The sequence below is a fragment of the Pavona decussata genome, unplaced genomic scaffold, assembly GCF_977016875.1.
Source record: "Pavona decussata unplaced genomic scaffold, jaPavDecu1.1 SCAFFOLD_59, whole genome shotgun sequence".
NCBI lineage: Eukaryota > Metazoa > Cnidaria > Anthozoa > Scleractinia > Agariciidae > Pavona > Pavona decussata.
This window is the reverse complement of record NW_028145481.1, coordinates 2,554,537-2,567,500: the sequence shown is the minus strand read 5'-3', so window position 1 is coordinate 2,567,500 and position 12,964 is coordinate 2,554,537. Positions and strand designations below refer to the sequence as shown.

The window sequence follows — 12,964 nt, the reverse complement described above, 5'->3', positions numbered from 1 at the left end:
AGATTTTAAGCCAAAGTTTGTAGTTTTCTTAAGTGGGACTACGAGCTTGTTGGTGCCTCTCAAGCACTTTACATTATTACGTACAACGAACAAGTCACTTATATATCCGGTAACATACCGTTTACAGCTTTAAAAATTAATATGGCAATGTCCTGTAGGCAACAATTAGACAAAATTAAGCCGTAGTGATCGTCACCATGGGGGGTTACCTGTTTGTCTTTGTCTTAATTGACCCTTATGGAAATAATCTATTTCATACTTATGTGCTTTTCAGAGTCTTTTGTCTTATTAAACAGGTAAATTAATATATTTTCTCCTTGTTGTAGAGAATGGAGTAACTTTGGTACAAACCAATCATAAATATATATTTTCAACAGGCAAAACTTTGTCTATGTTCCTATACTAAACAATCTGTAACCATTTTCCCTAGCAACAGTATGAAGGCACAATAATGTGAAAAATGTTGCTGATTGAATAAATTGTGACTGTAGCACCATCCTGTAACTAGGCATTCTGTTTTTAACAGGGCATGAGAATCAAAGATTTTAACTTAAAAATGGTTATGGTTGCAGAGCAAAATGGCGCTTCCTTGCACAAGCTTCTGCTGGGGCGGGGGGGGGGGGGAGCGGCAGCGGTGGTGAGGAGGTTGAAAATGGAGTAATAAAGTACACAAATCAAAGACTGACAAGCATGAAACTAATATGTATACAAAAAAACTAAGAACCAAGAGATTCTAAGGAAAGGTGAACTGAATAGTGTGTAAATCAAATTCAACAACTTCATTTTGCTTTATTATATTAAAGCCTAATATGATATTAAATATGGAAAATGCTTCCTTACCATCACTATTGTTTGTACTTTCACCTTCATCATCACAAAACTTGGAATAATCGACTTTTTTGCGCGCTCTGCGAAGAGACATTGGAACAGTCGATAGTTAAACTTCACTCAAAGATTAGTCTTTCCAAATTAAAACTAAGCTTAGTGCAAAATGTCTTAAAGTTGTCGAAAAAAAGCTTAGGGCAATCGTCGGGGGCTGGTTCCACATTAAATTTGGCAAAAACATCAAATCACTCTTCTTCTAAAAGGCGATATCACAAACATCATAAACTTCAGCTGCAATTGTAACATAACTGATCATGAGGCTTCGCGAGTGTTATAAATTTCTAAACGTTTCATTGAGGTAGCATTTGAAAGCCAGCCAAACAATCGCATGATTATTTATGGTACAGAATATTCACATCTCTGGAAATAACTACAATTCCTCACAACCTTATTACCTGTCAGATCTTCTCCCCAATGACATACCAGTGCTTGAACACACTCAAGGGACAAAAACAAAAACAGAAAAACCTTTTATTGTTGTTGAAAATTTCTTGTAAAAATCGTGAAAGTCTCGTGAAAATGAATTGGCGCCAAAACAATGGTTACCACGATACAATTGTCCAGCGGAGAAGAGACTCGTTCTCAAGAAGAGGTAACAACAACACGCATGAGCAGTTTGTAGCACAGCTGTCGGAATGAAACAGGGGCTCAGCTGTGCGTTCTGGAAAATTGAAAGTGTTGGTCTGTTTACTTTCTATTTGCAAGTAAAAGTTCAAAAAGTGAGCGTTTTCTCAGCTGTGTAAACCATGGTGCTTCTTGGTCTACGTTTCATGCTGTTCAAGAATTTCCCAAAACGCGCTAAAACCTTCCCAGAACAAGTGCATAAGGGAATTTATCATGGAAAAGGATACATGTATGGCCACGAGACCACATTCAGTGGAAAAAAGTAAGAGTATAGTCTTGAAAACTAACTTTATCCCATCCCCAAAATAGCGTAGTCCCTCTTCCCCCGCTGTGTAAAAGAGTGGTAAACGAGTTCTGGCCATTTCAGTCTATCTTGCCAGTGCACAGCAGTGTCCGATCCCAGGCCGGATAACATGCCAAATTCTCCTCGTTCTTTTCGCATTGGCCAATGAATCTTCTATGTCTTCTTTAGGAACTATACGTACTTGCGTAGGACAACATCGCGCCTCTTTTTTTCCCCTTTGGTCATCCTCCAGGACTCACACCCATACAACAGGATGGCAATGATCACCCTGGGAATAAAACCTGCAAGAATAAACTGCATTTGTGGAGCACCCTTCCTTTCTGACAACAGAAATTCCAAAACTTGAACATAACACTCTGTGGGAGAACTGAAGTCATTGCCAGCAAGATTTAGCCACTCTAGAGATGCAAGGTTAATCAATGGCAGAGCTCGGGGAGCCTCCTTTATATTGTAGACCAAAACTGAGGTCTCTGAGACCAAGGCACTGCAACAGTTCATTTCATGAAGAGAAACCAGTTAAGCATTTGAGAATGGGCTCCCCACTTACATGGAGGTCTTGATGCTCCACTGAATATTTATTCACTATGATTTAATTAATTTGCCTGTTAAGTCATGGATCAATGCCCATCCTGTATCCTCAGTGCCACCCCTAGAGGTTTTGAAAAAACAGGCAAATGTCCTATTGTGGGAATAAGCAAGGTGTTAAAGTGTCCTATATTTACTCAAAGAGGCTGCCTTCCCAAATTAGATAACAGCACTGAATACATGCATCATATCACAGCAACAAGACTAACGGACACTGCCCTTGAACAAAGACCACATCCCTCAATGACAACACAACGTTTATGTGGACCTACATTAAATTACACTAGGATACAATTAATTTATGATAAAATTACAATACCTGATACGTAGACCGTATATACATACTACCACAGAAAGATATAAATATTTTGATTTATTGGCTAAAAGGCAAGCAACCTACACAAAAGGAATATGCAAGCTTGACTGATTTCACTTGTTTAGGACCTCAAAGGCTTTCCTTGAGTTAGTTCAGTCTTCTACACAAAAGAAATCAGTTGAGCATTGGTTCTTCTGTTTTGTGAAGTTCTTATATCTTATATGATAACCAGTGCCAAATACAGCTTGATATCTGGAGTAATTTTGCTTTCTAAGCAAAAGAAAAGTCACTTCCAATAATAACATATTGTCGTGAATAAAACCCTCGGCAATAATATTGTAGAGTTTACTCATAAACTGTTTTATCACAAGATCTCATACAGTCGAACCTCCAGTAAGCGACCACCCAATATGCTAAGATTTAGTGGTCGCTTACAGAAGTGGTTGGTTACTAGAGTCGAACCAGAGGGGGTCTCTTCCAGGAACAGGTCTGATACATCTACTTATTCTAAGAGAATTTATTGCATGCATTTTTCTAATTATAATACAAGCAGAGCTAGATTGTCACTAAAAGTTCCTCATAAACTCCGAGTAGTGGTACATGCAGCAAACATGGAGATCAGACCATTTGTACATATGTCAAGTGGGTTAAAAACAATGAACAATAGTACCATTACCTCAAAAAGTGGTCACCGTTGCTTGTGAGAGGTGGTCATTTATGAGAGGTTCCAACTATATATATAGCTATGACTGGGAGATATTTGGTGTTTGGATTAAGGTGGTCACTTACAAGAGGTGGTCACACATGGAGGTTCGACTGTTTATGATCGATCATGTGTATTTCACTTTGATTCATAAGAATCCTTAACTAACAAGTACCAATCCTTTTTTCACAGAACCAAGCGTGTTTGGAAGCCAAATGTTGTTCGCAAGACATATTACAGTCAAGTGTTGGAGCAGTACATGAGATTCCAATTCAGCACACATGCACTGAGATGTATTGACAAGGCTGGAGGATTTGACAACTATATCATCAACACGAAGGAAAAATGGCTGCATTCTAGAACAGCCATAGAACTAAAGTATCTCATGTTGGAAGTTCTCAGGTGTAAAGAAAACGGCATGCTAATGAGTGAGATCAGAAGGGAAGTGTTTCCGAAACCAAAAGTAAGCCGTCATGTTCATATTCCAAAGACTTACACCACAAGATTTTACTTTGACTGGAAAGGACCTCGCAAACAAGTTGTTTATTGCTAATGTTTTAATTTTACTCAAATTAGTTGATGGTAACGTAGGAAAGAGGTTAGCCTTTTCTGCCCACTTTAACAGGAAGGACTGTGGAGGTTCCAATATAATGTTGAAACGCCTTTCCTTGGGAAAACATGAAACCCGGTCTGAACTACATGTTTCAGCTGCATTAAGCTGTGAATCTGAAAAGTGAGAACACTTTTATTAATTAAACTTTGAAAAGGAAAATAGAAGACAAATCTTTTGTAAAAAAACAAAAAAAGCGTCTAACTCCATCACTGTCTTATTGTTTACAGGACAAATTATTCTTCCTTTAGTTTGAGCTCTTGTTCAATGGTTGGCTACCAAATTTACAGTGTAACTTATCAAAGTTGAGATTTGCACTGTAAACCTACATTGTACTTAGCTGTCTGTTTAGAGATTGAATTCATTGCACACTCTGGCTCACCTAGTTAGACATTACTGCCACTGACTGACCTAAAGATACATAGGCGCCCTCCTTCTGTAAAACCATTTTAAAAGGGGTACTGTAGGTAAAATCACATACAAGCCACAGGCAGTTGACATGGCCAGAGTTTAAGGTTACACCTAGTTTCTGTAACATGAAAAAACTCAGGATAGTGCCCCCCCCCCCCCCCTCCTCCCTGGATAGGATGGCAGTCTGTCACAGCCACCACATTTCACAGCACAATAAAAATGACTACAGGAACACACCGCTCAGTAGCTTTTACTTGACTTATCACACTAAACAGAATTTCATTCACAGAGTCAAAAGTTAGAACATCCTTATACATCAATAAACAGCAATACAGGAGGTGCTTGCCATTCCATCAAAAATTACAGAAATTCCAGGTGAGGAAATTATTTAACTTACAGTTGTAACATAAATTTTCTGGAATAAAATTTCAGAAGTTTAGGTACAGCTCACAAGGTACTCTTATCATTATGGAAAACTGGAACAGCTCGAAAATTCTATTCCATTCCACCATTCCTACTTGATCGAATGTAGGTTGATTGTGTTACGATGTACTTTGGTTTATGTGGAACACTCTTGGATGGAGCAGGTTTGTCTTAAAGTCAGTTGCAGTTAACTGGAAAATATGGTTTCATTCAGCATTTAAATTTTTCTGGAACGTTTGGTCAAATGTAGGAATGGAAAGGCAAACTCCCTAACAGTAACCCAGTAGCCAGGGGCACCAAGAAAATCCTCTGGGTGCCTAAATTTTTTGCAGCAGCACCTAACACTTAACATATTGGGGTCATAACTTCTCCTCTTTTGCCCTTGTGGGCTCCTTAAAAATTTTCTTAGGCATCAGCCTTGGGTTTGCCTAATATTTTTAACTGCTCATAAGCTTTCATGGTCAACATTGTTGGAACAGAGCCATAATTAAGCTTTTGAGAAGCTGGCTACACAGGGTAGGTAAAACCTTTGGTAGGTAACTTGCCATAAACTTAAGAAAGTCTCTTATCGTTGTTGCTGTTTAGTTTTTCTCAGCCTGTTAGAAGGTAGTTCAAATTTCACTCTTAGTAGTTCCTGCTCATGATAGCTGGCTGCTGACTGCCTTGTACATGCTGGTTAAGGAAAGGGCTATAATATTATTTATATTTACTGTGACAGTTACAGTCAATAGACATGCATTTTGGTGAGCAACATCACATAACCATGAGATACAGTGTAAACCTCAAAAAGCTTTTGAAATTTGTGCATTCACAATATTTTACTTTTATATTATGTTCCCATAAGAATAAAATAAATACGACGTTACTGTAATCAAATTGCACTAATTAAAATAAAACCTTTAAACTAAGTGGCAGTTGGTTTCTTCTAGATGCAGAATTTTATCAACCTCTTTGGTTATATTATTTAAATGAAAAGTGTAACAAATGCCTTGGCTTTTTCTGATATCAATTACGGTATGGCTACCCAATGAGGTTGTTCAAGACCTGCTCTGGGCTTTGCTTAATCTGCTGTACTTTTCTGGCCAATTCAGAACACCTTTGGCGAGGGAATGTTTCAAACAAATTGAAATCTTTGATGAAGTAATGAGGACACCTTGATTGCAACAAACAATTCTCAAGCCTTTGAAGAAGGCCAATGAAGCGCTCACCCAAACGATCACAGCTCCAATGCCCTGGTTGGGGAACAGCCTCACACTCATACAAAAGCATGGTTTTGAGGTGGTATGACTTCAAGGGTTGCAGGTTTAGTTCCTCTTTAAGTGCCTTGAGTATACGCAAGACCTGTTTACGACAAGAGCTTGCTTCTCCATGGCTGCCTTGTAGAAATAGCTTCTTTTCAGCTGCTGAGAAGGAATAAACCCAGAGAAACCCCTCTTCATGATTAGGAACATTGGATCCTTTAGGCTGCTTTGTAACAAGGTAACACCCATCTTGACAAATTTCTCGTACGAGTTGCTGATTGGGCCAACCTGAGTAAAATTTTAATACAAAATGTTATTATTGATTTTATTTATGTATTATTTCAAGAAATCTCGACCAAAAAAAAAGTTTGAGCCAAAGAGTTTCATTAATAGTTCCTCTAATGTTATTATAAAGAGATCATCTAGTTGAGAACTCGTACTCTTCATTTGCCCAATCTGTTTGATGTGACGGCTAGAAATTGTGTAAATCTTGCTTTACAGTTCCTTGCAATACTCAATGAATCGCTCATGAAACTGCAGGAAAGTACAAAGCTTCCAGTCAAAAACAGAGCGTTGAATTAATTTTCAAAGATTCATTCAAATAACACCCACACAAAAATAAGGTTGTTGCGAACAGTATCAGAAGACTGTCATTTATGCTTGACATTTTGCAAACATCTTCAGAGTAAATGTCAGTTTATCATGGTGAAGGATACACAACATTGAACATTTCTGGACTCTGATCCAGTTGTTAAAAAGTTTAAGCCACTAGCACAAGTTGCTCACCCAGGCAAACCCACCAGACACACCGACATGGTTTTTGGAACTACAATCACTGTTTTGCAGAAGTGGGTCACAGCTTGTATATTACTAACACATTAATGATTGCTTGTTTATCTGGATGCTTGTACTGCTATATAACTGCTATATTGCTTAAGTTACCTTGACGATTCCTTGTCCTCCATTCATCAGCATCTTCAGGCCATGACTTGTCTTTGATGCCAAGAGTCAGGTCAACAGAATAAACTTTACCATTCCTGTTGTTGGTTATTTCCAGGGTAACTGCTGGACCATGTGGCATGACAAAAACAATGCTATTGATAAAAAAAAATGTAATATGTGTAATTCTATGACATACTGGTATTCTAGTATTCAAGTACAGTTTTGTACTTTATGCATAGGACGCACTTTATGTAACCCGAAGAAACCATGTTTTATACACAATCAGTACAATCATGAACATAAAATTACATAAGATTTTGTGGGTTCTGTTAAAAGCACCCCCATGGCTCACAGCTCACTTCTCAGCCTGCAATCAGTGAAGAAGTGGGGTGTGGGCCTTAGTATGGGTTGGGAGCCGCTAGGCTGCAGGGTGAAGATCGACCGCTGCACCACACACCTAGTTCTTTCAGGAAAACACCTATCATGCAACATATTACATAGGGAAGGTAGTCCATCTGGGTCCTCAACTTTTCATTAGAGGATGCAATGCCCTGTATGCCAATTTCTTTTTTTCTTTTTAAATTCTGAAATATCTTAAAACCAGGGGCGTAGCTAGCCTTTAAGCCATTAAGCACGGGCTTAACAAGAATTTTCGTAATTAGTTTTTTTTAACAGCCGTAAGGCTGTATTTTCTTTTGCTTACTATTTAATAGCAAATACCTGCTATATCAACATTTTATTTTGAAAAATAAATTAATGGATTTTAATATTAGATGTTAAAAAATGCTGACAGGTAAACAAATAGAACTGTTACTATAGAATTTTGAAATAGTTTTGCGCGCAAAAATTTAGTTCACTGTTGATTTCCGCCTTACAGCGGCTTTGACAGCTGAGCGCCTGTAATTGTAAGAAAGAAAGTAGAACGGACATAGCTGATCATTCAAAATGCTTGTCAGTGACTCCAATTGACCAATCAGCAAGAGAACTAAATAAAGCGTGTTATTTTGTATACTCTCTATTTGAGTTCGTTTTGTGCACACATGAGAGGACAACAAGAAGGTGCAGGTATGGGAGGTGTTCCTTGGGTTTGTACAAGCTGAGAGTACCACAAGACAGGCGCTAGCCTATGACTAGCCTATGACATAAACGAAACTGTCACCGTTTCTTCCCTCCGCCTCTATGCAGATGATACAACTCAATATACGGCGGATTATAGCCCAGTTGTTCTTCAACATTTATTAAACCAAGACATGGCAAAGCTATCTTCCTGGTTTGCCTCTAACTATCTACAGGCTAACGAGGACAAGACCCAAGCGATGATCCTTGGGAACTCATCCTATCGATATGACCTGGAGTTTGCCGGCACTCCCGTTGATATTAACAACCACTTAAAGATCCCAGGAATATGTTTAGATAACAAATTATCTTTTAAAGAACATATAAGTATCATGCTGAAGAAAGTATATTCTAAGATAGGCGCACTTCGCCGCCTTAAGCGCTTAGTACCGGCAAACACTATGTTGCTTCTTTATAAGAGCTTTTTATTATCACATTTTGAATACTGCAACTCTTTACTTATGGGTATAGGTAAAACACTTAACAAGAAACTGGAAGATGCGAACTATTATGGTCTACGAACTATAATGAACATGGGGAAAAGTACTGATTATGAATCAATTCTTAGGATGGCAGACATGAATACATTGGAACATAGACGCATAGAACAATCTTTGATGATATTTTTTAAATGTTTCAAGGAGAATGGTCCAGGCTATGTAGCCAATTTATTCAAATCCCGAGTTACACCATATAATCTTAGAAGCAATGGTCTAAATGTTGTACAAACTTCATACAATAGTAGATTCCTTCATGGCTCATATGCGTACATGATCTCACACATCTGGAACCAGTTGCCATCTGCTGTAAAAAACGCACCTAATGCATCATCCTTTCGGAGACTTTTAACTAAGTTAAATTTTAACGGCTGTCAATGCAGCAATTGCCTCTGACCCGATTTATTTTTATTTATTTATATTTAGATGTTACTTTTTAATTTAATTAGTAGTTATTATCTTTTTTTTATACTGTCAAACACTTATATCATGAGCCTGTGGCTCGGGGGACTGGGAGACCACCCCCTGTGTATTTGACACTAAATAAATTACTTACTTACTTACTACTTACTATTTTGTATACTCTCTATTTGAGTTCGTTTTGTGCACACATGAGAGGACAACAAGAAGGTGCAGGTATGGGAGGTGTTCCTTGGGTTTGTACAAGCTGAGAGTACCACAAGACAGGCGCTAGCCGAGAGGTTTCTAGAGGCCCAGCATGGCTATAGCCTGGATAGGTATTGACCACATGCGCGCACAGAGCTATGATGGGGCGGCAAACAAGGCAGGGATTCACAGAGGTGTCCAAGCAATTATCAGGTATCGCGAGATGGGTGCCTTCCAGAGGTGGACAAACCAAACAACCTGGAGGATACACTGAGTTGCACAAGTGAAGATCTCTATCTGAATGTTGCCACCGTGCTTACTATTCTCCTCACCATGCCAGTGTCCACTGCTTATACACCAGAGAGATCATTAAGCACCACGAGAAGAGTGAAAAGATACGTGCGGTCGACTATGCTGACAGAGCGACTATCATCTCTGGCTCTTATGCACGCATACAGGGAGATGCTGATTGACCCTCGAGAGAATCATCAGCGACTTCTGTGCGAGCAAACCAAGAAGGCTTGCATTTGAGTGATGGTTAGTTCGTAATAGTCATGCACATAATCATGCCAAGCGGTCTTTGTTAATTTAAAATTTTCCTTTTAATATACCAAAATCCCACAAGGAAAAGGAATCAGCTGTGCGTCTGTATTAATTAAAGCATTAGATCGTAGACTGCTATGGATAAAACTAATAAAAGTACCTTTTCGTACGTTGGACGATGGCCCGGTGAAAGTTTAATATCAAGATATGACTTACGCTGTACAGCTTGGGCTTAAATGAAAAATATGGCTTGCTACGCCCCTGAAAACTGTAGCTCATCATTTCCATTTCAAGCCTCCACTTTAAAGTCATTTACCTTTCATATCTAAGGTCTCTAATAGCATCTCTGACAAGCCTTGCAAACACTGACTTGACCCGCGAGGCACTTAACATTCCCTTAGCATTAACACAGCCTTCCCTCTGCCACGGTCGTTCATCACCCCTGTCAAGCATTACTCTGGTAAACCCTGCACATAAAGGACACATTAAAATAACTTTTAGTATATCTTAGTTTATACAGGTGGATATATCAAATCACAAATAGGTTGAGATGTGGAGGAATTAATAAACATAACCCTGATCCAGAGACAAGTTAGATGGGAAAATATTGCTTTTGTGAGAGACTGGTTCATCAGAATGGGTTATCTCTACAAACATTGCTCTGTTTTCAAAGTCAGAAGGTATTATAAAAACCTGAGTGTAATGATGTTGCGGATATAATTCCATAGCCTGAAATCTGGGGGGGGGGGGGGGGGGGTGGGGGAGACCCTGAAATGATTAAACAAATTCCTGCAGGCCAACAAGTGTAACCTTTCATAGATAAATTGTGAAGGAACTAGTTTCCAACAATCCAAATGATGTATTAACTCAAAATCGTAACATTTGTTTTTTGAGAGTGGCATGTGCATTTGACTGTCATAATTTGGTGCTAGGGTGGGAAGGGAGAATTTGAAATTTAAAAAATTCAAATGCTGGGGGGGGGGGGGGTTAGGTTCCACTTATGAGCAGACATGTTTTCCAGTTGTGTTGTGTATATTTATACTGTACAAAGTGGTTCTAACTGCTTAGCCCATAGACAAAATTCTAAAGTGTCACCACCCTAATGAAAGTTACGGTGCAGTTCTTTCCAGTGGTACTGTATTATAATAACTATGTTGTACCTTCCTGTACTGCTGTTGATTTTTTTTACGCTGGTGTTGGTTCTGAGTTCTGAGGCTATGGATGGAATCCTGAAGACTGACTATTCACATGAAAGCTTTAAGCTGTACAAGGTGGTTCTAAATTTGACTCTGTGGATAAAATCCTGAAGTTTGACCCATTCAAATGAAAGCTACTGAGCAGTAATTTCCTGTGGTCTTGTTTATTGTGTTGTACAAGGTGGTTCTAACTTTTGAGTCTGTGGATAAACTCCTGAAGTATGACCAACTGAAAGCTACTGAGCAGTACTTTCCTACTTTCCTGTAGTCCTGTTTATTATGCTGTTCAAGTTCAAGTTTCAAGTTTATTCAAGAATGTTTAACATAAAATTCAAAGACAACACAAACCCGCAAGTAGCTAGAGCTAATCTAGGCGGGTATTGAGAAGACTAATTTACAAGAATTAATTACAGTTTACAGAAATCTATATACAATTTGCTCACTGAGTGAGCCACATTAACATTGAAAAAAAGAAAGAAAAGAAAATAAGTGAACATATGAAGAAAAAGAAGCGGTACAAGGTGGTTGTCTAGATGAAATCGTAATGTGTCAGGACATTTAAATTAATTAAGGTACTTGAGCAGTAAGTTTCGATGCGTTCCTTTCGCGTTTTGAACTTGGATATAGGACTCACCTGTTGGCGGTTCGCTCATTCCATCGTCTTCGTCATCCTCGTATGGAGCATCGTCCAATTCCAAGTTGTCCATGACCAACATCAAATCGAACTCGTCGGGTTCACCCACTTTTGTCCTGTCGTAATAACTTCCTTTTTGGAAAATTTGTATTCTGGCGAAGCGATCATCTCTCTTCACGTAATCAACAATGCGTTTAACGATAGGTTGCCAGAATTCCAAAGCTTGTTTTTTTTGGGTTTTCCTTAGCTTTACGTTGTTATCGGTGAAGCGGTTCAAGGCGCTATTTAGCCGTTCTCTACTCATTTTCGTCTTGAAGAAAACTCGTTCTTTCAACTACGTTTCAATGAAAAGTGCTTACTGAAGCAAATTTTCTTGTTTGGCCTCTGCGTGTCTTTTTGCCTTTACTTCCGGTAGTTTTCTGGGAAATAGGCTTCCTAAAGACTTCCGTTACAGACTCGTACCCAGTGCCTTGGCTACAGAGGACCATTGTCTAAACAAGATGCCCCTCTAATGGCATTACACGGAATGCTTAATGTAGCCCCAATTATTCCCCATTGTATGTTTCGTAGATATTTAAAAAATATCCTCCTTTGGCCATTGAAATAATTGTCTGAATGGTTTTATTCAGATATATTGCGTGATACTTATCGTTGTGTTACTAGGAATCATACCAGAAATAACTATGCAATAACGTCATGACCCCGCTGAACTGGTCTGGCCTCCTCTAGCTCTAATCCTTCGCGTTGATCATTCGATCTGTTTTTTAAAGCGGATTTTCTTTGCTGTGAACTCTCCCAATTTCCGCCGTTTCAACTGTCGAGTACTACCTAGAAGTTATTATTTCGATTTACTGCTTGAAAAAGGTTGGTTTTCTCTCTGAAAACGGCAGATCCGGAGTCTTAAATTCAGACATGTGGCCGCCATTGAACGAAAACAACTTTTCCAAATGATGATTTGCTTTGACGTCACACAAGTAGAGATGAGTGGGTCCCCTCCCTCGTGATATACGCGCAGATAATGGAGTTTGATTGGGCCGCTTTTGTTCAAGACAATCAAAACAATAGATCCCTTCTGGGAGAGGGAAGAATTTAATCTAGTTTTAATGAATAAATCAAATGATAATTTGACGTCACACAGAAGTGATGAGTGGGTCCCCTCTCTCGTGATATGTGCCTGAAAAATAGATTTTGATTGGGCCGCTTTTGTTGAAGACAATCAGAACAAAATATCCTTACTAGGGGAGGACAGAGTTTAATGCATAAATTAATGTGCACATTTGCGACACCGATGAAACAAGATGCCTGCTATACTGGCATTACGCGAGATG

General features: G+C 38.8%; 3 protein-coding genes across 5 annotated transcripts in view; 1 reads left to right on the top strand and 2 right to left on the bottom strand.

Annotated features, from left to right (window-relative positions):
- LOC146479433 (uncharacterized) overlaps positions 1-1,422 on the bottom strand; it is a 13,948-nt gene extending 12,526 nt beyond the window's left edge. For both annotated transcript variants that reach the window (XM_085111075.1, XM_085111074.1), the window contains exons 1-2: positions 1,281-1,422; positions 841-908 (exon numbers count right to left, since the gene is read on the bottom strand). In XM_085111075.1, coding sequence (XP_084967201.1) covers positions 841-908; positions 1,281-1,306 — 94 coding nt within the window. In that variant the 5' untranslated portion in view covers positions 1,307-1,422. The remainder of the gene's footprint in view (positions 1-840; positions 909-1,280) is intronic.
- A 75-nt stretch (positions 1,423-1,497) lies between these two features.
- On the top strand, positions 1,498-4,541 carry LOC146479432 (uncharacterized). Its single transcript, XM_085111076.1, has 2 exons — positions 1,498-1,771; positions 3,610-4,541. Exons 1-2 carry the CDS (start codon positions 1,632-1,634, stop codon positions 3,968-3,970), a joined length of 501 nt encoding a protein of 166 aa, XP_084967202.1. The 5' UTR covers positions 1,498-1,631; the 3' UTR covers positions 3,971-4,541.
- A 131-nt stretch (positions 4,542-4,672) lies between these two features.
- On the bottom strand, positions 4,673-12,034 carry LOC146479431 (cyclic GMP-AMP synthase-like receptor 1). Of its 2 annotated transcripts, XM_085111073.1 has the most exons (5): positions 11,637-12,034; positions 10,123-10,273; positions 7,045-7,196; positions 5,875-6,390; positions 4,673-5,810 (listed from the first exon to the last, which is right to left on the bottom strand). In XM_085111073.1, the coding sequence occupies exons 1-4, from the start codon at positions 11,938-11,940 to the stop codon at positions 5,882-5,884; spliced, it is 1,116 nt and encodes a 371-aa protein (XP_084967199.1). In that variant the 5' UTR covers positions 11,941-12,034; the 3' UTR covers positions 4,673-5,810; positions 5,875-5,881. The 2 variants fall into 2 exon arrangements, with proteins under 2 accessions (XP_084967199.1, XP_084967198.1); XM_085111072.1 differs by having other exon boundaries at positions 4,673-6,390.
- Positions 12,035-12,964: the final 930 nt, after the last annotated feature.